General features: G+C 41.4%; 1 protein-coding gene across 3 annotated transcripts in view; it reads left to right on the forward strand.

Moving 5' to 3' along the window:
• Nucleotides 1–18517, forward strand: part of runx1t1 (RUNX1 partner transcriptional co-repressor 1) — a 57216-nt gene extending 38699 nt beyond the window's left edge. The window contains exons 5-11 of one of the 3 annotated variants that reach the window (XM_058405152.1): nucleotides 1682–1863; nucleotides 4100–4350; nucleotides 5094–5191; nucleotides 5985–6198; nucleotides 6424–6492; nucleotides 8754–8941; nucleotides 16448–18517. In XM_058405152.1, the coding sequence (XP_058261135.1) occupies nucleotides 1682–1863; nucleotides 4100–4350; nucleotides 5094–5191; nucleotides 5985–6198; nucleotides 6424–6492; nucleotides 8754–8941; nucleotides 16448–16729 (1284 nt within the window). In that variant the 3' untranslated portion in view covers nucleotides 16730–18517. Of the gene's footprint in view, nucleotides 1–1681; nucleotides 1864–4099; nucleotides 4351–5093; nucleotides 5192–5984; nucleotides 6199–6423; nucleotides 6493–8750; nucleotides 8942–16447 lie in introns of all 3 variants that reach the window. The other 2 variants (XM_058405151.1, XM_058405153.1) reach the window with 2 other exon arrangements.
• The last annotated feature ends 5092 nt before the right edge of the window (nucleotides 18518–23609 follow it).

A 23609-nucleotide genomic window follows, 5' to 3' on the forward strand; every position in this document is an offset into this window, starting at 1 on the left:
AAATTGGTCCCATTAGGGGTCGCTGATGGATGCAGAGGAACATACAGGGCCACTTCCCCCTCTCCAGCTCTTCCTCTCTCTCTCTGCTCCGTCTCTCCACGCTGCGCCATATGGTTACTGTATCATCCAGGCGGGAGGGGTGCTATCAAAGATGCAACTTGTGTTCTCACTGTTTCTTACTCCTTCTCTCCTGTCTCTCTCTATCTCTCCCTCTCTCTCTCTCTCCCTCTCATCTAATTTTAGTGCTTTTCCTCAAAGGAGCCTTTAATGACAAATACCATATGGCTGTGGGAACAGGGGCTTTTATAAGTGCACAGAAGCTCAGCTGCAACATTGTGCATTAGAGGCATTTTTTATTTTTTTCTGGTTTTGTATTTTTTTTTCTCTCTCTCTTTCTTTCATTAGGCTAATGTCATCTAATGACCCCACCTCCAGCGTTTGGTTTGAGGAGAAGTGCTTACTGGAAGGGCAACATGCACCACGTTAATGATGTAATCAGGAGTCTGCTCCAGCTGACTGCCTTTGTGTTTATATTGTTTATGTTAAAGATGTGGTCTGATGACAATAATAAGATTACGATAATACGTACTGTCTGGCTTCATGGCTAGCGGTATGACTAGCGGTACATACCACAGAACAGAGAACTTTTAGATGGAAATATTCATTGTAACTTCATAAAGTAAATGAGTCAGGCATGGACCAGTCAGTAGTGCAGGTGCCTGGGACAAGAAGATATACTGCATGTAGAAGATTAGGTGAACAAGTAGGCTTAGGTGACCAATGACCACCCATTTTTGTATTCTTGTTTAACCACAAAAAACTATTCGCTATAGATTTTCACAAATATGTAAATGAATGTTGATGATTATGATGATTATGGCCAAGTTTATATACCTGATTAAGTCTGTAGTAACCCACTGAACTAGCCATACTTTTTTTATATGTTACCTACCATGTTTTAGCTTATTCAGTTCAGGCAACCAAATCTGGAAGCACTTGCCTGGTAGGCTTATGTACATCAGCTTTATTTAGTGAACTATCTATACATTATCACAGTTCAAAATTATTTTAACACTAGACAGAGTCAGTACATCAAAATTTGTAATAGCGTTAAGAACACGTAGCATCAGTTTTCTGTGGTCGTTCCGAAATTTCTGCACAAAATCTCTGACTATTATTATTGATGGAAGGAAAGAAGATAGCACATGTAGAAGTAATGGCCTTACAATAGCCTGTGTTGTTTCCAGATGAAACATTTCTATCCTAAAAATGCTCTTCAGCATCACTTTGAAATGGTAAAACCCTCCAAAAAGGGTCTTTTGGACAAAGCCAGATAACCTCTTAGCAATCAGTGCCGAAAGAGACAGGAAGGAAATGAGAGATGATGTTGCTTTGAAGAAGACACTTTCCACGTTGACGGTGATTTCACATGCCCTTGTGCCAGGCAGTGGGCAGACTGAAAGCACTAATGCATGGTTTGGGTCACAAAGTACCAAAGCAGCTTTCTTTTTTTTTTTTTACCTCCAAAGAGCTTCCCCACAATCACTGTAATGGGTAAACAATGCTTGTAAAAACCCTGGAATATGGCCAAGTGCATTGTGATGTTTGGTCTTTGTCTAACTAATGCAGCATTTGTCCAAACAGCCAACACTAACCGACTAACCGCTATCTCCCCCTGCAGGCCAACCTGCCCTTACTGCAGCGGGAGCTTTTGCACTGCGCACGCCTGGCCAAGCAGAACCCAGCACAGTACCTGGCCCAACACGAGCAGCTGTTACTCGACACCAGCATTACATCTCCGGTCGAATCGTCTGAGCTGCTGATGGACGTCAACGAGAACGGCAAGAGGAGGACGCCGGACAGGTGAGGCAGAAGAAGACAGGATTACACTCCGCTATCCAGAATTCTAATGAATTAAACAATGAGGTTTCCCAACTTAACTGATTCAACTCCTTAGCTGAAGACTGCAAGTATTTGACTCAAAATCACTCAATTTGATTCAAAATGATTCAGCTTGAAAACTTAGAAGTGAAGGGTAACAAGCTGAGTGTTACAGTCCCTTCATTCCCTGATTCATGCATCAGGATAAAAAAACACAACTAGTATTTGTATTGCTAGAAATTAAAGAGACATCCATTACAGAGATCCAAATAATATAGCCCTTCCCCATCTGTTCTGTTACCCAGAGTTTAAATACTACAGATTTGTGCACCATTGGGTTTCTTTATTGCTCTTTTCAATGAGGCAGAACTTAGCTTTCCAAGGGAGAAGAGTCTAGGATAGAACCAACTGGAGAATATGGAAACTTTACGTATATATGTGTATATGGAGGTGTCTGTATCTGCTTAGCATAATGGAGATTCAGTGAGTCGTGCAAGCCAGTAAGCTAGCACTACAGCACCCACATCTGCTCAATATTAAATTTTACTGTATACTACACATATATCTGCTGTAATATATGTGATGACTACACACATATAACTGGTCAAGAGCATGATGTTTAATTAATTACATTTTGTAATTGTTGACACATCACTGAGGAATAAAATACTTAACGGTCTGCTGCCGTGTCAACCGCCGGGTACATCAGGTAGCATCACATCACCCCAGTGTTTATTATTTTCCTGTAATAGAATCCCCCATTGTGTTTATTCCTTACTTCAGTGCAGCTGATTTGATGGAACTTGGGTTACACACTGAGTCAGAATCCAGACTAAACCCAGAATTTAACAGCTGCTTGTTAAGGCCTTGGATCTTGGATCAAGAGCCCTTATCATTTCAAACAACAATGGTTTTAAGTTAACCTTAATAACTGAAATAACTAAATCATTGAATGAATGAGCAAACGAAAATCTGCTCATACTTTTATGGAGTACATATATACATATACACTGTTTTGTTTTTGTTCTTATCACCTCATGTCCCAGAGGCTCCTTTGCTGTTTTATCCTGTAATACCTCCATGTTTGTGAGAGATCTAACGCCCAGTGATCGGAGCCTAAGGGAGAGGCTGATAACACATACAGATGAGGCCGAGCTCCCATCCCGCTGGCTAAGCGCTTCTGTTTCTGCTTAGCTCGGCACGCACCGCCTCGCCTCGACTCGGGGAGAGCAGGAAGAGAGCGTAATGGTGTAATTTGAATGGGATCCAAAACGTTCTTAATCACACGCTACAAAGCAGGGTCAACTTTCTCTGATTAATATCAAAGAGATCAGAGAGATCACAGAGAAGAGAATGCTGGCCCGTGCAAGTTTCTCTTTATTTGGATGTGTGAAACTCGTATTTGTACGAAGCACATGCAACTTCGGTCGGTGTGAAAATGAACTTGTATTTAAATGAGTTTGGCTGAGCGTGTCCGGATTTTTTCTAATGCAATGGCAATTATGTAGAGAAACAAAGACAAAACTCAGTTTGGTGTTAGAATATTTTTTACAATTTTGCTTTTTCTTGGTTTTGGAGTGGAACCATTAAGCTTACCCTTTTTTTGTAGCATCGTTATTTTACTTTTTTTGTTCAACTGTATTTTAGTTGAAAACAGTAATATGCTGGGCATTTATGATTTATTTCAAGTACATAATTGGACCAGAAAGGCTTTATTTCAAAAGTAAATTGAATGGAGCCCCCATGGATCCCAAAAGATAAATGCTAAAGGTGCAAAGCCTGAAACCTTGATGAGTCAGAGCCCCAGCAGCAAGGAACAATGCTGAATGATCTCAAAAGCACCAAGGCTTATAATACTCCAAAAAACAAAGCAGAGGTCTTGAAATACAAACTGAAAATATACAAGAGCAGTAGCAGAAGAGAAGCAGGAGTATTTCTCAGGTGTGAAACGGACAGGGGGTAGAGGGTTCCTCCAAGCAGATGGACTGTGACGGATGAGCATTAGGTGGCCATAAAAGTGGCTCATTAGGACACTGGGACTGTGCCGAGGGAGGGCATACACACAAACACACACTTTTCTTGGAGTGACAGGCATTGTAATGTCCTACCTTGCAGGGTTCTAGTTCTTGTAGAGAAAACACCAGCTATTTATTTTCATGTCAGCTTACTGTCTCTTCTCCAAACAATAATCAGACCTCCCGTCCTTTCCACCTTCCAGAACCAAAGAGAACGGATTCGAGAGGGAGCCTCCACATCCGGAGCATCCAAGCAAGCGGCCATGCACCATCAGCCCTGGTCAGCGTTTTAGCCCCTCCAATGGACTTTCATACCAGCCCAATGGACTTCCTCACACTGCTCCACCACCCCCAGGCCACTACCGGCTTGATGAGATGGCTATCGGCCACCATTACAGAGACTCGTATCGCCACACCAACCACCGCGAGATCCGTGAGCGCCCGCGGCCCATTGGTACGTGAAAGAGGAAAAGGTTAAAGGGGTCATATGGGATATTTCCTCATTCTCTGTCTTGGGAACGTAGTTGTGAGATGACTATCATAGCTAAATATGTCAGACAAATGGCATTAAAATCTGTGTAATTACTCTTGGGAATATTCAGAAAGATTTATTTTGTACTGCTAGTGCTTTACTGGATGCCATTATAAATTGATTGGTCATTTATCCTGTAAACACCTCATCATGCGTGTTTAATATTTTCAGTATTTGGAGCAGTATTTGGATTTCCAGAGTGCCTGTTTTACAACAAATTGTTTTCCCCAGGATGCAGGATTGCAAGGTTTTCAACAAAATGTTATTGGAGACAGGATCCAAAACAGGGTTAAAGATGTGCTAAAAATACATGAGCATACTCCTCTGTGATGTATGAATGAGATCTATCTGAGCCTGGCAGGCCTAATTCCACCCAGAGAGAGCCTGTGCCCACAGGCAGTGCTGTAGAGGGTGGTGAGGAATGAAAGTGCGTGGCAGGAGGGAAGCGTGTAAGTGATGAAGAACATGTGTGTGAGGATGTGAGAGATGGTGTATGTCATGGAGCGGCTGAGCGATAGCTCCAGAGCAGACTAGAGCTCTGCTGTAAGGGAGCACAAAGAATAACGAGTGCAGACGGCCCTTTCTCGCTCTCATCTCTCTCTCTCTCTCTCTCTCTCTCTCTCTTTCTCTCTCTCTCTCTCTGTCTCTGTTGTTTTCTCTCACAGGGATGCACGGTGGCACACGTCAGGAAGAAGTCATCGATCACAGACTCACAGACAGAGAATGGGCCGAGGAGTGGAAGCACCTTGACCATGTAAGAAAAGTAATAACACTTTCTATTACTACTCCAAAGTTTTTGTGTATTTGTTAGTCTGTATATGTGTGTGTGCTGAAGTCAAAGTCAAATCAAAGAGATATAAAAGTTAGATATATGCTTTGGGTTTTTTTTTTTAATGCTGAAAGGTGAAATCTAGCTTATTAGCAGAAGGTTTTGCATTAATATGGACTGGTTTTTGTAGTACATGATTCCATCCACCTTGATAAAAGCAGCCCTAAAGCATGACGCAGATTTTTTTAATTTTTTCACAGAGGATACCATTTGGAATTTTCATACCTTTTGGAAATTTGTGTACACACATATTCAACCCGGTTATTACTGATTTAAATTTTTATTTTTCTATTGTCCCTAACAAGTTTTCGATTGTGTTTCTATTTATTTTTTTCATACATTGTGATTTCACAGTGAGGATGGAAAAAGTTTTGAGTATAATTTATCTTGGTTTTATTTTTTAACATCACAAAAACCTGCCATTTTTAAAAAGGGGTGTATAATCCATTGTAGATAATTCTGCTTTCTTATTTAAATGATTTTTAAAAAATAAAATAAAATATTAAAAACAAAATATTCTGGCAAAAGAAGCTAAAAAAAATTAATAATATCTCAATATTAAATTGATATTTATCTCAATAAACATCAATTTATTGTGGTCCAATTAAATCCTAAAAAATGAATAACTTTTTATTTATTTTTAAATAAGTGTTATTGGGCATTTTTATTGTTAATCGCATGCCTTCATTGCCTTGATTGGAGCTGTTTGTGTGTGTGTGTTCTACAGCTGCTTAACTGCATCATGGACATGGTGGAGAAGACGCGGCGCTCACTCACCGTGCTCAGGCGATGTCAAGAGGCTGACCGCGAAGAGCTCAACTACTGGATCCGGCGCTACAGCGATGCTGAGGACCTGAAGAAGAGCTCCAGTAGCAGCAGCAGCAGCAGCAGTAGCCAGTCAAGGCAGCAGAGCCCTGCAGGCCAGGACAGCAACCCTACAGGTAGCAGCTAAATATATCTACAGTACTATCTACAAGCATATAATATCTAATAAGCAAAAAATTGATGTATGATCTCTATATGATAAGTCTTTTGCTAGCTTGTGTTGCTGTAATGCTTCAAGTGACCCTAAACATATTTTGGGTGTATCTTTAAATATCTAATTTTCCAATATTTTTGAAATGTAAATTGTAATCGAAGAGCATGTTCTACTTTCTGTGTTTCAGAGATCCACCGGGAAGTTCTCCACAGGCCTGTATCTGGCTATGTTCCTGAGGAGATCTGGAAGAAAGCAGGTGAATACAGTAATTAAACACCTACACCTGAATTTTTGTCGTATCTGCTAGATCTCTAGAACATTCTTCAGAGGATTTGTGCTGTTGTGTGATGGATTCTGAATCATTGGGCTTTACTTACATCCTCTACACATTCCAGTCATGATGTCGGATCATAAAGCAAACGATCAGACAGTGTTAGTGCTGCGGAGCTTAAGAGCACTTAACTACTTACGCTATTAGGAGTAAAGGAGATGGCGCTAGCTCTACCTCTCTCAGAGGTACCGTTTTATCAGACCATCAGTTAAAAAAAAATAGACAAGTGTGATTAAAAGCTTTGCTGAAGGTGTAGGTGATCTGGGTGATCGAAGACAGATGATGGATACTGTAATGGAAAACTGGCCGCTGCTTATTTAAAGGCATCTGTTAAAGCAGCTGGCATCACTGATCTATTTCAGTAAAATAAAAGCAGTTATTACACTGCACTGTGGAATACTAATTGGTCAGAAAGTATTGATTATTTTATTTTTTTGAGCTCTGACAGTAGATCTGGACGGTGGGTTTATATTAATGCGCTGTTGTTTCCATAGTAACAACTGAATCATAGGGGACACTATATAAATATAATGGCTAACCATTAGCAGATAATGAGATTTTTTAGGTTTATGAAAGGTGTCTCAGCACTCTTGAGGTTTTCCACCGTGAGTCTTCAGTTGCTTGTACAGGAACATCATTTAACCGAATATAACCGAAATAGATTAAACGGTCAAAAATGACATTGATAAAGTGTGATGCAATATGATCAAGTTTAGGGTTAGTAGCAGTAACCGTTTGTGTTTTATTCTATACTTCTGCCCTTCAGTTTAGTTGAGGCATTGCATTCTCGACACTGTCCAAATAACTAGGGTTTAAAATTCCATCTGAGTCATACCAATGGAATATTATCAGACGTGTGTCCGGGAACAAAGTCCATTTTTCCACAACCTCAGCCCATAAAATGGAAGCTCGGGGCATCTGTTATTGTTTAAAAAAAAATCATTCCAATTCAGGTAAAAAGAAATCCTCATTTTGATTGAGACGTTGAAGAAGTGTGTCTGACTGCAGAATATATTTCTGCAATATAAAAGACACACAGCACTCTAATTTCTAAGAGTTTATTTCGTAAATGATACCAAAAGTGCCCCAGAGCACACATGGACACAATGTTTGTGTCCATTTGCCTCAACACAGCATTGAGCTATAGAGCTGAAAGCATCCAGTAATACATGGAAATGCAAATTCTGCACATTCATATTCATAGATATCAAACACGTATCTTATGGATATTATTTAATTACCTGTTCTTGTGTAGGAGGTGACAAGATGTAGATTGATCCTTTTTGTTTTGTTTTTTGTTTTTGATCAGCTCTGTACAGTAGGCAGTGAATATTCATATCTATTCCATGCACCATCCTGCCAGTTTTTCATATCCTGTACAGCACGGGCCGTTGGGAGCACAACTGAAATGCATAATTTAAATATAAATTGCCTGATTTGCATACACAATTAGACAAGCTGCGGCTTTGAATGCTGTAAACATAAAAGGAAAAAAAACCTAGTCCCGTCGCTCAGATGGCACTCCGTGTCAAAAGTAATAATGCGACAATATTACAAAACACAGATAAAGCGTCAGTCTATCGAGGAATGGCCCTCTGCTTCACAGGTGGAAAAATCAGTCGATAACAGTTTGTTTTCCATGCTACTGTTCTTGTGTGTTTTTCTGAGCAAAATTAAAACAGCTGTCCTATTTTTCTCCCGATTGCTTGTCATACTCAAACATAGAAACGCTCGTTTTCGGGTCTCTAATTAATCCCAGAATGCCTTTTGTCTGTTTTCTTGTGGATCAAACTAATATATCAAATAAATATCCTGCAATTAGTTTTCAAAAAAGGGCTTTAATTGGTTTTTAGAGCGTAAAAGTAAATGATGGTGTTTTTTGATCGACATATTCTTCTTCTGTTACTCTGTAAACACACATCAGCAAATATTTATGTACAGTATTGTACAGTAATTATTTCTGTCTATTTGTTTTTTAACTAATTTCTATTTTTTTAATGGGTATATGTTAAAGTGATAAATAAAACAATAAAAAAAATAGGTTGGGACTGATATGGTTGTCTCATTTAAAAATGAATTACTTAAAACAGATGTGTTTGTTAGTCTTATTTCTTCACATACTGATAGTATAGCAATATTAAATCCATTTGTCCTCCATTTATGTATTTTCAAATCTGTTTCAGAAGAGGCGGTGAACGAAGTGAAGAGGCAGGCCATGTCTGAGCTGCAGAAGGCCGTGGCTGAAGCCGAACGCAAGGCTCATGATATGATCAGCACCGAACGAGCCAAGATGGAGCGCACTGTGGCTGAGGCCAAGAGGCAAGCTGCAGAGGACGCGCTGTCTATTATCAACCAGCAAGAGGACTCGAGTGAGGTAAATGTCCTTACAAACACACTGTTCACTCCTTGGGTTGCACCTGTACTGCACAGCACTGGGAATACATTCAGTGTTGGACCACTGAACATCTCTTACTGCTAAACATATGTAATTTGTTCTGCTTTGTTTAAAGCTATTTTAAAACCTATTGTTCTTATCGGTCTTAATTATCCTCATGTGGGTTTAAACCGTGGACCAAAGTACAGCCCTGTTAATGACTATGCTCCCAGTTCTATTTTAATCTGTTTTGTTATAAAGGAATCCCTTTACAAAATGTGTTAAACATGTGGAATGAATTGGTGTAGAGGTGTGTGGGACTAATCCCCAAGAATTCTGACCGAACTGACCTGCGTCTGACCAGTACCACACACTTCTGACAAATCCTACACTCTTATGAACAATCCCACACACTTCTGACCAATCCCACACACTTTTGACCAATCCCAAACACTTCTGACCAATCCAGCACACTACTGAACAATCCCACACACTTCTGACCAATCCCACACACTTCTGACCAATCGAGCACACTACTGAACAATCCCACACTCTTCTGAGCAATCCCACACACTTCTGACCAGTCCCACACTCTTCTGACCAATCCCACACACTTCTGACCAATCCCACACACTTCTGACCAGTCCCACACTCTTCTGACCAATCCCACACACTACTGAACAATCCCACACTCTTCTGACCAATCCCACACACTTCTGACCAATCCAGCACACTAGTGAACAATCCCACACTCTTCTGACCAATCCCACACACTTCTGACCAATCGAGCACACTACTGAACAATCCCACACTCTTCTGAGCAATCCCACACACTTCTGACCAGTCCCACACTCTTCTGACCAATCCCACACACTTCTGACCAATCCCACACACTTCTGACCAGTCCCACACTCTTCTGACCAATCCCACACACTACTGAACAATCCCACACTCTTCTGAGCAATCCCACACACTTCTGACCAATCCAGCACACTACTTAACAATCCCACACACTTCTGACCAATCCCAAACACTTCTGACCAATCCCACACACTTCTGACCAATCCCAGACACTTCTGACCAATCCCACACACTTCTGACCAGTCCCACACACTTCTGACCAATCCCACACACTTCTGACCAGTCCCACACTCTTCTGACCAATCCCACACACTTCTGACCAATCCCACACACTTCTGACCAGTCCCACACTCTTCTGACCAATCCCACATTCTTCTGACCAGTCCCACACACTTCTGACCAGTCCCACACACTTCTGAGCAATCCCACACACTCAGTCCCACACTCTTCTGACCAATCCCACACACTTCTGACCAGTCCCACACTCTTCTGACCAATCCCACACACTTCTGACTAATCCCACACACTCAGTCCCACACTCTTCTGAGCAATCCCACACACTTCTGACCAGTCCCACACTCTTCTGACCAATCCCACACACTTCTGACAAGTCCCACACTCTTCTGAGCAATCCCACACTCTTCTGAGCAATCCCACACACTTCTGACCAATCCCACACACTTCTGACCAGTCCCACACTCTTCTGACCAATCCCACACACTTCTGACCAGTCCCACACTCTTCTGAGCAATCCCACACACTTCTGACCAATCCCACACACTTCTGACCAATCCCACACACTCAGTCCCACACACTTCTGACCAATCCCACACACTTCTGACCAGTCCCACACTCTTCTGACCACTCCCACACACTTCTGACCAGTCCCACACTCTTCTGACCAATCCCACACACTTCTGACCAATCCCACACACTCAGTCCCACACACTTCTGACCAATCCCACACACTTCTGACCAATCCCACATACTTCTGAGCAAACTTACACTCTTCTGACCAATCCCACACACTTCTAAAACAATCCCACACACTTATGACCAATCCCACACACTACTGAGCAATCCCACACTCTTCTGAACAATCCCACACAATTCTAACCAATCCTACACACTTTTAAAACAATTCCACAAACTAATGACCAATTCCACAAACTAATGACCAATTCCACAAACTACTGAGCAACCTCACATTCTTCTGACCAATCCAGCACACTACTTAACAATCCCACACATTTCTGACCAATCCCACACTCTTCTGACCAATCCCACACACTTCCAAACAATACAGCATGCTACTAAGCAATCCCAGACTCTTCTGACAAGTCACACCCTCTTCTCACTAGTCCCACACATTTCTGACCAATCCCACACACTTCTGACCAATCCCACACACTTCTGACCAATCCCAGACACTTCTGAACAACCCCACACACTTCTGACCAATCCAGCACACTTCTGACCAATCCCACACACTTCTGACTAATTCAAGACACTTCTGAACAACCCCACACACTTCTGAACAACCCCACACACTTCTGACCAATCCCACACACTTCTGACCAATCCCACACACTTCTGAACAACACCACACACTTCTGACCAATCCCACACACTTCTGACCAATCCCACACACTTCTGACCAATCCCAGACACTTCTGAACAACCCCACACACTTCTGAACAACTTCACACTCTTCTGAACAATCCCACACAATTCTGACCAATCCTACACACTTCTAAAACAATTCCACAAACTAATGACCAATTCCACAAACTACTGAGCAATCCCACACTCTTCTGACCAATCCAGCACACTACTTAACAACCCCACACACTTCTGAACAACTCCACACACTTCTGACCAAGCCCACATACTTCTGAGCAAACTTACACTCTTCTGACCAATCCCACACACTTCTAAAACAATCCCACACATTTATGACCAATCCCACACACTACTGAGCAATCCCACACTCTTCTGAACAATCCCACACAATTCTGACCAATCCTACACACTTCTAAAACAATTCCACAAACTAATGACCAATTCCACAAACTAATGACCAATTCCACAAACTAATGACCAATTCCACAAACTACTGAGCAACCTCACACTCTTCTGACCAATCCAGCACACTACTTAACAATCCCACACATTTCTGACCAATCCCACACTCTTCTGACCAATCCCACACACTTCTAAACAATACAGCATGCTACTAAGCAATCCCACACACTTCTGACCAATCCCACACACTTCTGACCAATTCCAGACACTTCTGACCAATCCCACACACTTCTGACCAATCCCAGACACTTCTGAACAACCCCACACACTTCTGACCAATCCCACACACTTCTGACCAATCCCACACACTTCTGACCAATTCCAGACACTTCTGAACAACCCCACACACTTCTGACCAATCCCACACACTTCTGACCAATCCCACACACTTCTGAACAACACCACACACTTCTGACCAATCCCACACACTTCTGACCAATCCCACACACTTCTGACCAATCCCACACACTTCTGAACAATCCCACACACTTCTGAACAATCCCACACACTTCTGAACAACACCACACACTTCTGACCAACCCCACACACTTCTGACCAATCCCACACACTTCTGAACAATCCCAGACACTTCTGAACAACCCCACACACTTCTGAACAACTCCACACACTTCTGACCAATCCCACACACTTCTGACCAATCCCACATACTTCTGAGCAAACTTACACTCTTCTGACCAATCCCACACACTTCTAAAACAATCCCACACACTTATGACCAATCCCACACACTACTGAGCAATCCCACACTCTTCTGAACAATCCCACACAATTCTGACCAATCCTACACAATTCTGACCAATCCTACACACTTCTAAAACAATTCCACAAACTAATGACCAATTCCACAAACTACTAAGCAACCTCACACTCTTCTGACCAATCCAGCACACTACTTAACAATCCCACACACTTCTGACCAATCCCAAACACTTCTGACCAATCCCACACACTTCTGACCAATTCCAGACACTTCTGAACAACCCCACACACTTCTGAACAACCCCACACACTTCTGACCAATCCCACACACTTCTGACCAGTCCCAGACACTTCTGACCAATCCCACACACTTCTGACCAATCCCACACACTTCTGACCAATCCCAGACACTTCTGAACAACCCCACACACTTCTGAACAACTCCACACACTTCTGACCAATCCCACACACTTCTGACCAATCCCACACACTTCTGACCAATCCCACACACTTCTGAACAACCCCACACACTTCTGAACAACCCCACACACTTCTGACCAATCCCACACACTTCTGACCAATCCTACATACTTCTGAGCAATCCCACACACTTCTGACCAATCCCAGACACTTCTGAACAACCCCACACACTTCTGAACAACCCCACACACTTCTGACCAATCCCACACACTTCTGACCAATCCTACACAATTCTGACCAATCCTACACAATTCTGACCAATCCTACACACTTTTAAAACAATTCCACAAACTAATGACCAATTCCACAAACTAATGACCAATTCCACAAACTACTGAGCAACCTCGCACTCTTCTGACCAATCCAGCACACTACTTAACAATCCCACACATTTCTGACCAATCCCACACTCTTCTGACCAATCCCACACACTTCTAAACAATACAGCATGCTACTAAGCAATCCCAGTCTCTTCTGACTAGTCACACCCTCTTCTCACTAGTCCCACACATTTCTGACCAATCCCACACACTTCTGACCAATCCCAGACACTTCTGAACAACCCCACACACTTCTGACCAATCCCACACACTTCTGACCAATCCCACACACTTCTGACCAATCCCACACACTTCTGAACAACACCACACACTTCTGACCAATCCCACACACTTCTGACCAATCCCACACACTTCTGAACAATCCCAGACACTTCTGAACAACCCCACACACTTCTGAACAACTCCACACACTTCTGACCGATCCCACACACTTCTGAACAATCCCACAAACTTCTGAGCAAACTTACACTCTTCTGACCAATCCCACACACTTCTAAAACAATCCCACACACTTATGACCAATCCCACACACTACTGAGCAATCCCACACTCTTCTGAACAATCCCACACAATTCTGACCAATCCTACACACTTCTGACCAATCCTACACACTTCTAAGACAATTCCACAAACTAATGACCAATTCCACAAACTACTAAGCAACCTCACACTCTTCTGATCAATCCAGCACACTACTTAACAATCCCACACATTTCTGACCAATCCCACACTCTTCTGACCAATCCCACACACTTCTAAACAATACAGCATGCTACTAAGCAATCCCAGACTCCTCTGACTAGTCCCACCTTCTTCTCACTAGTCCCACACACTTCTGACCAATCCCACACACTTCTGACCAATCCCAGACACTTCTGACCAATCCCAGACACTTCTGAACAACCCCACACACTTCTCAACAACTCCACACACTTCTGACCAATCCCACACACTTCTGACCAATCCCACACACTTCTGACCAATCCCAGACACTTCTGACCAATCCCACACACTTCTGACCAATCCCAGACACTTCTGAACAACCCCACACACTTCTGAACAACCCCACACACTTCTGACCAATCCCACACACTTCTGACCAATCCCACACACTTCTGAACAACCCCACACACTTCTGACCAATCCCACACACTACTGAGCAATCTCACACCTTTATCATCAATCCCACCGGCTCCTGCAGGGAGTTTGAGCAATCCTGCCCACTCCTGCATATATGTTCTCTTTTTAGAGCACAAGCTTCATTATCTGACCACCAACACACAATTGATCACAACTGTCTTGTCTCTAAATGTTTTATTCTTAAGCCTCCATTCTAATTTTCTTGTTTTGGAAACCAAGCTCTGTATTTTTCAATAACTTTATTTTAGAACTGCTTTCCAAAGCTAGCACTTATTTAGCTCTTACACATCTACTGTAGCACTGGAGGTGTTTCTGCATAATAGTGATCATCGTCATCATCATCACAATCCATCTGATTATATCTGAAATTCATGAGGCATTTTAGTATCAGGTATCATTCCAGATTATTCCATGTTTTATGGTGAAGGTCAGTTTATGTTTTGTTTATGATAAAACTGGTTATAAAAACTGTTAGAAAAATAAACTGTTAGATAGACTGAAAGGAAGCCAGAGATACCCAGGTGTTGTGTACGGAAAGACAACATTTGTGTTATTTGTCATCTCAGGCATGGCCTGCCCCCCATCACTCTAAATAAGACGTTTGGATGTTTAAGGTGGTCCTGATTTGATGTGGGGGGGGGTGTTACAAAAAAAAAAAGAGAGTAAGGCACAGTGGGGGTTCAGCTCATTTAATCAGTTAGTGGGGGAAAACGGCGCACACATCTGACTTTAATTGCCAGAGCCCTGTTTATGCACACGTCTCCCCGGAGAATTGCGTCGGTAGCTGTTTATAACTCCAGCTTCCCGTTTCTGCTTCACATTTAGAACTTTGTCCTAATTGCTCTTATTTGGCCCGAAGACAAAGACAGAGAGGCCCTGGCTGTAACCTGAGACGTGCTGGGATCTGTAAGCGTTTTCAGCTTAACCTGTAGCAAATGTGTCTTTACATCCCGTCGTGTGGAACAAGCTCAAACCTTCAAAGAGGTCATCAACAGAAATGATGGTGTAAATTTTTTCAAGAACTTTGCACGTCCTGATAGCGCAGTTATGTAGATGCTCTCAGCACAATCAAACTGCTTTAGCCAATCAGGGAACTCCTCTGAAAGTAGGCGGTGCTCCAGGTGTCACTTTAATAGGCTAGAAATGAACAGGAGTTATAAAATGGATCAGTATAGTCTTACACTATATAACCTCCATCTTGTTTTGCTTCTTGTTAAGGCAGAATTAAATTGCTGCTAGTGTAACGTAATCATCTGGTGTAATAACATCCTCCCAACATGTAACTATGACAGAGTTCATTTAGCTGAACGTGTGTGTCGTTTACTTGATTGTAGTTTATTTGGATTTAAGCGTATAACTATTTGTGTGGAAGAAAAAATCCACACGCACTTGGGATGCTTGGGAAGATTTCGTTTGTTCCTCTCCGGATTCTTTTGGAGGTGGTGGAAGTTATTAAGGTGGCCACGAGGATAGTGTTGACTGCATTGTGGATATGCTTAAGGGTTCTCAATCTGTTTTTCTGCAAACAACCTCAGATGGACCCCTATTCTTTGTATTTGTGTGTTCGTTTCTGCATAATAGACGATTTCATAGAGTTAGATGAACAGGATTTTTTATTTTTAATGTCCTACACTAACGGTAACATTACACGATATTAGCACAAGGAGAATCCCTATGAATAAAGAAAAAAATTGTTATATAAATAAATTTGTAAATCAGTGAAATAAACAAGGAGTTTCATCACAACCCCATCAAGTGCCCCCACGTGAGGTTTGGGGAGAAATTTTGTATATCATTATTTTTAGCATTATTTTTCCACTATTCTCCTGTTCTAAAATCCAAATGTCTAACTTTCCCTCCCCTCCATCCCTCCCTCTAGAGCTGCTGGAACTGTGGACGCAAGGCAAGCGAGACGTGCAGCGGGTGCAACACGGCGCGCTACTGCGGCTCCTTCTGCCAGCACAAGGACTGGGAGAAGCACCACCATGTGTGCGGGCAGACGCTGCAGGCGCAGCAGCAGGGCGAGACGCCGAGCACCGCCAGCTCCTCGGGCACTCCCAGTAGCAGTGCTGGCAGCCCCGCCGACACCCCCTCCGCCGCTGCCACGCCACGCTCGGACACGCCTGGCACGCCGGCAGCATTAGAGCCTGCGCCACGCTAGAGCCAAACCCATCACACCCCTGCCAGAACTGTCTCGCCTCGCCTCGCTTACTCAAACATGCTAAATCTAACATGCTAACCGAGAAAGAGGACTAGTTCCACAGAGCGATCGCCCAACCGGAGGTCCGTATCGGGTCATATTGACTTGCTATGACAGAGAACACAAAGATATTCTTTGTTTAAAATTCTCACCATCCTTTAATGCGCCCAATTGCTACTATAGATTATTTTTTGTTTGTGTTAAATGTTTCCTTGTTAATGAGCAGAAAAAAGAAAAAGACCTCTGGATCAGCACATTATTAAAACCTCCCGTTCGATTCGTTTGTTTTTTGCTGTTTGTTTGTTTTCAGCGCTTCTTCTCCTCTCCACTAGCTGGGATATCAAACTAGTTGACCTCAACAAAAAGACACTTTACCAAACAACAAACCAAGGGATTTACTTCATAGCTGTTGTAAACAAAGACGCAAAAACAAAATGTGATTATATGAAAGACAGCATTCCGTGAAAGGAAGACAAAAACAAAAATTAACGGGGGGAAAAAATAAACCATCAGGGCAGGACATTGTGGAGTGGAAGATGAATAGCGTTGTTACTGAACTCGGCAGACCCTCGGCACCGCATGCAGATGTGCGGCAGATTGAACACAGGAACGCAGATGTTCCCTCCTCTTTTTCCTTACACGTCTGCAAGACATTTGATGGTATCCAGGTCAGTGGTCTGAAAAATAAGAGTCTGTTTCTCTCGCAGAGGAATGTAAAGGCACGGAGGACCGAGCACAGCTCCCGATGATGAGCGCGCTTGCATCAGCTCCGAAACAGGAAGTGAAGTCATCAGCCCGCCCCTCGCTACGACAGCTGTTTGGGGTGAAAAAAAAAGGCGCGATCCTCCACTTCTGCCCCAGCTTTTAAGCCCCACCCTCAATCCTACTTTTAGTTCTTTTTGTTGTTTCCTCTTCGCTTTCATTGTGTTGAACATATGTGTCCCATACTGTCTCTTCTCTCTGATGCTTATTTATTGTACATGTGTTGGACAAAAAAGTCGTGATCATGCATAATTACCTAAAAGAAAAAAAAAAAAAAGAAACAAACAATCAAAAAAAAAAAAATACAAAAAACATTTAGGCCCATCCTTCTAGCTGGTGCAAAATAACATATTAAGCATATCGCGAGCTGCTTTCCTGTTTGTGGGTGTTTGTGGTAGTTCCTTAGTAGTTGTTTAAGAAGAAGAAGAAGAAAAAAAATCCCGTTGTCCTCAAAAAGGAGACAAAAGCTATCTCTCAGAGCTGCTGCTTCAGTCTAACACCGACCTTTTCTGAGAACTAGCATGTTACACGGAATGCTAACATTAATGTTTTTGTACATGAGACGTACATAATCGTATTTGCACTGTCACAACGTTCCCTTCAGCATGCTTCTCCCACCCCCCACCCCCAAAGTTTCTCGGTAGAGAGAGCCTCACGTCACTGACTCCGCAGTGCTTCTTTTACGTATCTGTGATCTTTTTTGATTTTCTTTAAAGGGGGGAATTTAAAAGGGGGGGGGGATGGTTAGGAATCTTTTCTTTGTCCTAAACGCGATAGCAAAAAAAAAAAACAAAAAAAAAACGTCATACCTTTGCTTTTGAATAGTTACAAACAGTGCATGCACATTACTGAATGTTGAAGTATATGTTCGTTATTTTATTTTTTCGTTCGTTTTGTACAAAAAGGAGAAAAATCGTTGAAAAAAAAGAAAACAAAACAAAAAAAAAAATGCTAAGAATCTAACTTTCCAAATGCAGAGGTGTAAAACAGACAGCTTTAACACTGCAAAGCACCAGGTTAACACAGTATTACAAAAAGAATTAACATGGAAGACAGCCAAAGACACGACACGAAGGACCAAAACCTGATTTTATCCTATATTTAAATGTAAAAAAAAAAAAACAAAAAAAAAAAAAAACAAAACAAAAAAAAAAAAACATCAAGCGCACCATCGATCCTTTTTGTTTTTGTTTCCGGAGAATTCATCAGGGAAACCATTTTGGGTTTCCGTTTTGAAACCCTTTAACATTTTCCTGTCGAAAGCCAAGACCAGCCCTGCTCAGCCTGAACGGAGGAAAAAGTCACACTTGTTTGGCGGACCAGATCGTGGATGTGACCTAACGAGCAATAACAGAGCATGAATCCGTTACCTTCTAGCTAGTGAGGTTTTCCTTCAGCATCCCCCCCCCACCCCGTAGTTAAAGTATCACCCAGACTAATTCAGCTAAAGCAGCACTTATCCATACGTTCATTTCTATCAGCCGAGATGAAACACTTATAAAGCCATGCAACCCATGATGATCAATTTTAAGAGTGGGAGAAGCTCTCTCTCTCCCCGAACCCATGGTGCTAAACATCCCTTCCTCTCCTTCTCCAATTTCTGAGCTGAAACGATCCAAAAAAAATACACAACCCTAATTTTCTGTTCACAACCAAGTTTTTCTTTTTCTTTTTCCAGTATGTTCGGAGTAATCAGGGCAAAACCTGATCAAAAAGTACTGTGGAAGTCTTAACGAACACCTAGGAAGCTCCTTTTCTCCTCCTTCTTCTCAAAGATCTGTCTTGCTCTGTTTTTTTTTTGTTTGTTTTTTTCCCTCCGTGGCAGAAAAAGAAAAAAGGAGAAAAAAAAAGAAAAGAAAACCCTCACTCTACCTCTGACAGCATGTTACAAGCACCAGTCGCTGAGCAGACAACTGGTCGAGTCAAACCAAATGGGCACGTGAGAACAGGACTAAAAATAAATAATAATAATAATAATCCAAAGTTAAAAGCTCATACAGCTGCGAAACCATATCACTACTTGGTAACAATGCAGACCTCATAAAGAGAGAACTTAATGAATAGAGGAAATATGCTGAAGAAGAAGAAGAAAAAAAAAATAGAAGAAGACCTTTCTACGTTTCATTTTTTGCTTGTCTCACACACAGATCGCTTCTCTGGTGAAGAATAGAAATAACAAATTGGAAAATTTTTACGAATCCATTTGACATTCAGGAAGTGGTCGAGTGAGAAAAAAAAAATAAAACGCACCACCCCCCCCTTACACCCTTCCTTCCTCCCTTTTCCTATTTTGCTGTAAGAAGCTCTAGGCCACTTGTCAGTGTCGTCTAGGTTCATGTTCTAAACACGAGGTGTGCTTGAATTAAAGAAGGCTGGTCGTTTTTATTTTTATTTTTATTTTTTATTTTTATTTTTTGCGCATGCCTGTTTTTTTTTTTTGTTGTTGTTTGTTTTGGCGGTATATATAAAGGGAGATGTTCATGCGTTGCATTTTTCAGTTTGTAAATGAATAAACGTAGAGCCCATGAGTCGGGTGGGGAAAGGGAAAGGGGTGGGTTCCGGGCACAAAGAAATGAAAACTTTTTATTGTGAAGAAAAGCTCAAATAAACGAAGGTTATTGTGCAATACTTAATTGAAACATGAACCACAGGTTAATGGTAGACTGACACTGGGGGTGTGCTCTTTCATCACACTGTTTCAGTATGTTGTTGAGCTTTGGAGTCTACTCTGTCAGAACTGTGGGTTCTTGTTTTGTTTTTTTGTTTTTATTTCTTTTCTCTGTTTCTTTTGTTTTTCTTTTTATTAATATTATTATTATTATTATTATTATTTTTGGGGGCTATAATCAATGGTCTGTCAGTCTGTGAATCTTTGCAGTATGATTCTGGTATTGTCGTACTCTTTACTGTGTAATAAATATGTTAATACCTGAACTCCAGGCTGCGTTTGTTTCATTAACTCGGGACAGCTGGGTGAAACGTGGTGCTAAAAATCAAAGTTAGGTTCTTGTTTATGTAGTAAAGATTTTTATTTCAGTTTTTGGGGAGTTTTAGTCTCCAGTTTTTCTGCAAAAAAAAACAAACAAACATGGATTGTTTCATATAAAACGATCAAATTTTAAATTGTCATATTTTTTTTATTTATCATGATCCATTCTTGATGTATTAGATTTTTATTGGTTTTATAACAACAGGAAAGAAAAGAAAATATGCCAAAAAAACAAAAACAAGACATGAAAAAAAGGAGGGAAGGCCTAGGGATGATTCTAGGATTTTTATTTAAGGCTCAGCCCCCAATGAGGGTATAATGGTAAAAATAAATGTTGGACTATCAGGGTAGGATGGTAAACTTATTGCAGCATTCCACTGTATTGCGTAGATGTGTATGTGACGCCCATGGGGAGGCCAGGAGACATAAATGACATTAAATGCCTAAAGAAAGTACAAAAGAAAAAGACAAATCAGAAAAATTAAAAATTAGAAATCAGCATATAAATCCTAAATATCACAAATTTGTCAAACTCCTGAAATTCCACTGTCACATAAATGTTTGAGGACGGGACCCATGATCCATTTCTAATAGTAAAATGTAAAAAAATAAGGCATATTTTTATACTCTTTAATCCCAGCACACACAAGGAGGACGTCATCTCAGCCGACTTTATTTACAATATTACAGAAATAGTACACTTTTATTAACATTACATTACAGTATAAAGCTTTTTGTTACACACCTGATTAATTGACCCGCTCATTTTTTTTCTAAGGCCGCTCATCCTTTTCTCTACTTCTTCTAAACATACACATAAAATTCAGTATGTATGTTAAACATAAAAGTCATAACACATTCAAAAACAAATTAGATTTATTTTAGCCATGGTAATAAATAGTTTGTCATAAAATGTCATTTTTTCCCCCATTTCAGAGCAGTTATGGACTAATTATATGATACATAGATCCTACCAGCTTGTTTCTCTGGTTCAAATATTTACTCGGTACAGCATCGTGCAACAAAAAGTGCACTGTTGAAAGATTTGCGAGATTTAATCTGATGCCATCGGTTGCTGAGTGCAAACTTGGCTGAGTTCTTATGGTGGAAGTGATGCCACTGTCACCTGTCAATCACAGAGACAAGAGCCAAGGGCCATTAGTTAAATCCTGGACTCCAGTGTGTGTTAGTCTACCCTCTGACACAGCATCAGAATGGTGCAGTCGGTTGGTTTCGTGTGTCTTAGAGGATGAATATGTTTGCCTTTACACTGCTCTTGCTCAGTAGCTGATGTATGATAAGGGAGGGCTGACCCCAACTCTAGGTTACAACATTAGGGAGAAAAAATGAATAAATCTGTCCAAATATTCTTCCTCACATAGTGAGTGTTCAAGTTCCATGGAATATATATATATATATATATATATATATATATATATATATATATATATATATATATATATACTATATACACGCCTAATCGGTTTAGTTTGTGATCAGATATTGGCTAATCTGTGAAGTCTTTTCCCTTTTATTTAACTTTCGGGGGTTATTAGATGCTATAAGGTGCTATAACTTTTATAGTTAAGACCAGAGAAACCCGGAGTTTTCAGATCATGAAAATACGAGTGCAGTTAGTATTAAATTTAGCCACTTTCATATGAACGACGCAGAGAATCCACATCAAGAGACAGAATCGTAATCAAAAAACTACCAAAGATCAAGTGATGTACGAACGACAGTCAGACGGCAAAGACGATGATCAGAAAACTGGGACTAGCAAAGAGATAGCATGAGGTGTATGCTGAGAGTTGGAGTTCATTATGGTGGTGGATGTGACATCAGAACTGCATTTTATTGAATAAATGATTGCACCACACACAAACACACACATTCAGGTGCTCTCACGTTCACGGAGACAATAATCCTTAAAGTACACACACACACGTATTGTTAATTCACTTTGGCATCTACACAAATTGTGCCGATTGTTCATTAAAAGACAACAGCTGTGGCGTTAAATCGCCTTCTCATTTGTGGCTCATTCTTTAAATGTATTGTATTTAGCCTTCAACCTCATGATTTTGTCTGCCTCCCATAATAGCCTCGGGTAATTAAGTGGCACTGCCCTCACTAAGATGAGGCTATTAAGGTGGAAGGTCTGAGTTTCGAAAGCGTCACTTCATTCCACTTTCTCGGCTTCGTATTTTACCTAATGTGAGAGACGCTAATACGTCCTGCCGAAGCCTGTCGCACTGACAAGCCGTTTAACATCGCAATTAGAGCGAGCCTGACTGAGGGCTTTGTAAACGGCGCATTTAGCCCCCGCCTGGACACCATCACAATTAACACCCGTATTTTATAATCACTCAACCTTGCAATGCTTCAGGGTCTATCCAGGAGAAAGAAATTGCTTTATTATGAACCACATCCACTTTTTTATCTTCCCATTTAGCATGTAATAAAACTTGGGATGAGTTAGAACGATGAGATATTGCCGCCATTCACTCAAGGCCTCCTTTTTTCTTTTTTAGCTTTTCCTTTTTTTATTTTTATCAAACTGCCAGAATAGACAAGGCCTGAAATAAGCACCAGTCTGGAGGACTGTTCTCAGCTGATAACAATACGAATGGATTTTCTTGAATGGAGAAAAACAGCTGTCTCCATTATTCAAATGCTTCACCTTTTTCTCTGCTCCATTAATTGGGTCTTTGATCACAGACGGAGGTGCAGAGTGCCTGATAAGAAACAAGTTCCTAGTGAAGCAGCCCCGAGGACTGAGCTACGGCTGAGCTAGATGAGATAAAGCTCTAATGCCTGCGTGCGAGAGAGCGATAGAATGCTGGCGGACGGAGAAGAGCGATGCTCGTGACGTGACGAGAGCTAATGCGGGATATAAATTCAGTTCCAAGGGATAGAACACCGGATTAAACGTCATAAAGGGTTCACCTAGCACCGGTTTACATTTCGGTCCCTTTTAAATCAAACTACATGGCGCAATGTAACTACAAACCGGATATGTGCTAGAACATTACTGTAGACCTTGATGGGGGGAGAGGGAGGAGGAAAAGCATTTTCCCATTTGGAGTT

The sequence above is a fragment of the Hemibagrus wyckioides genome, linkage group LG12 (assembly GCF_019097595.1).
Source record: "Hemibagrus wyckioides isolate EC202008001 linkage group LG12, SWU_Hwy_1.0, whole genome shotgun sequence".
NCBI lineage: Eukaryota > Metazoa > Chordata > Actinopteri > Siluriformes > Bagridae > Hemibagrus > Hemibagrus wyckioides.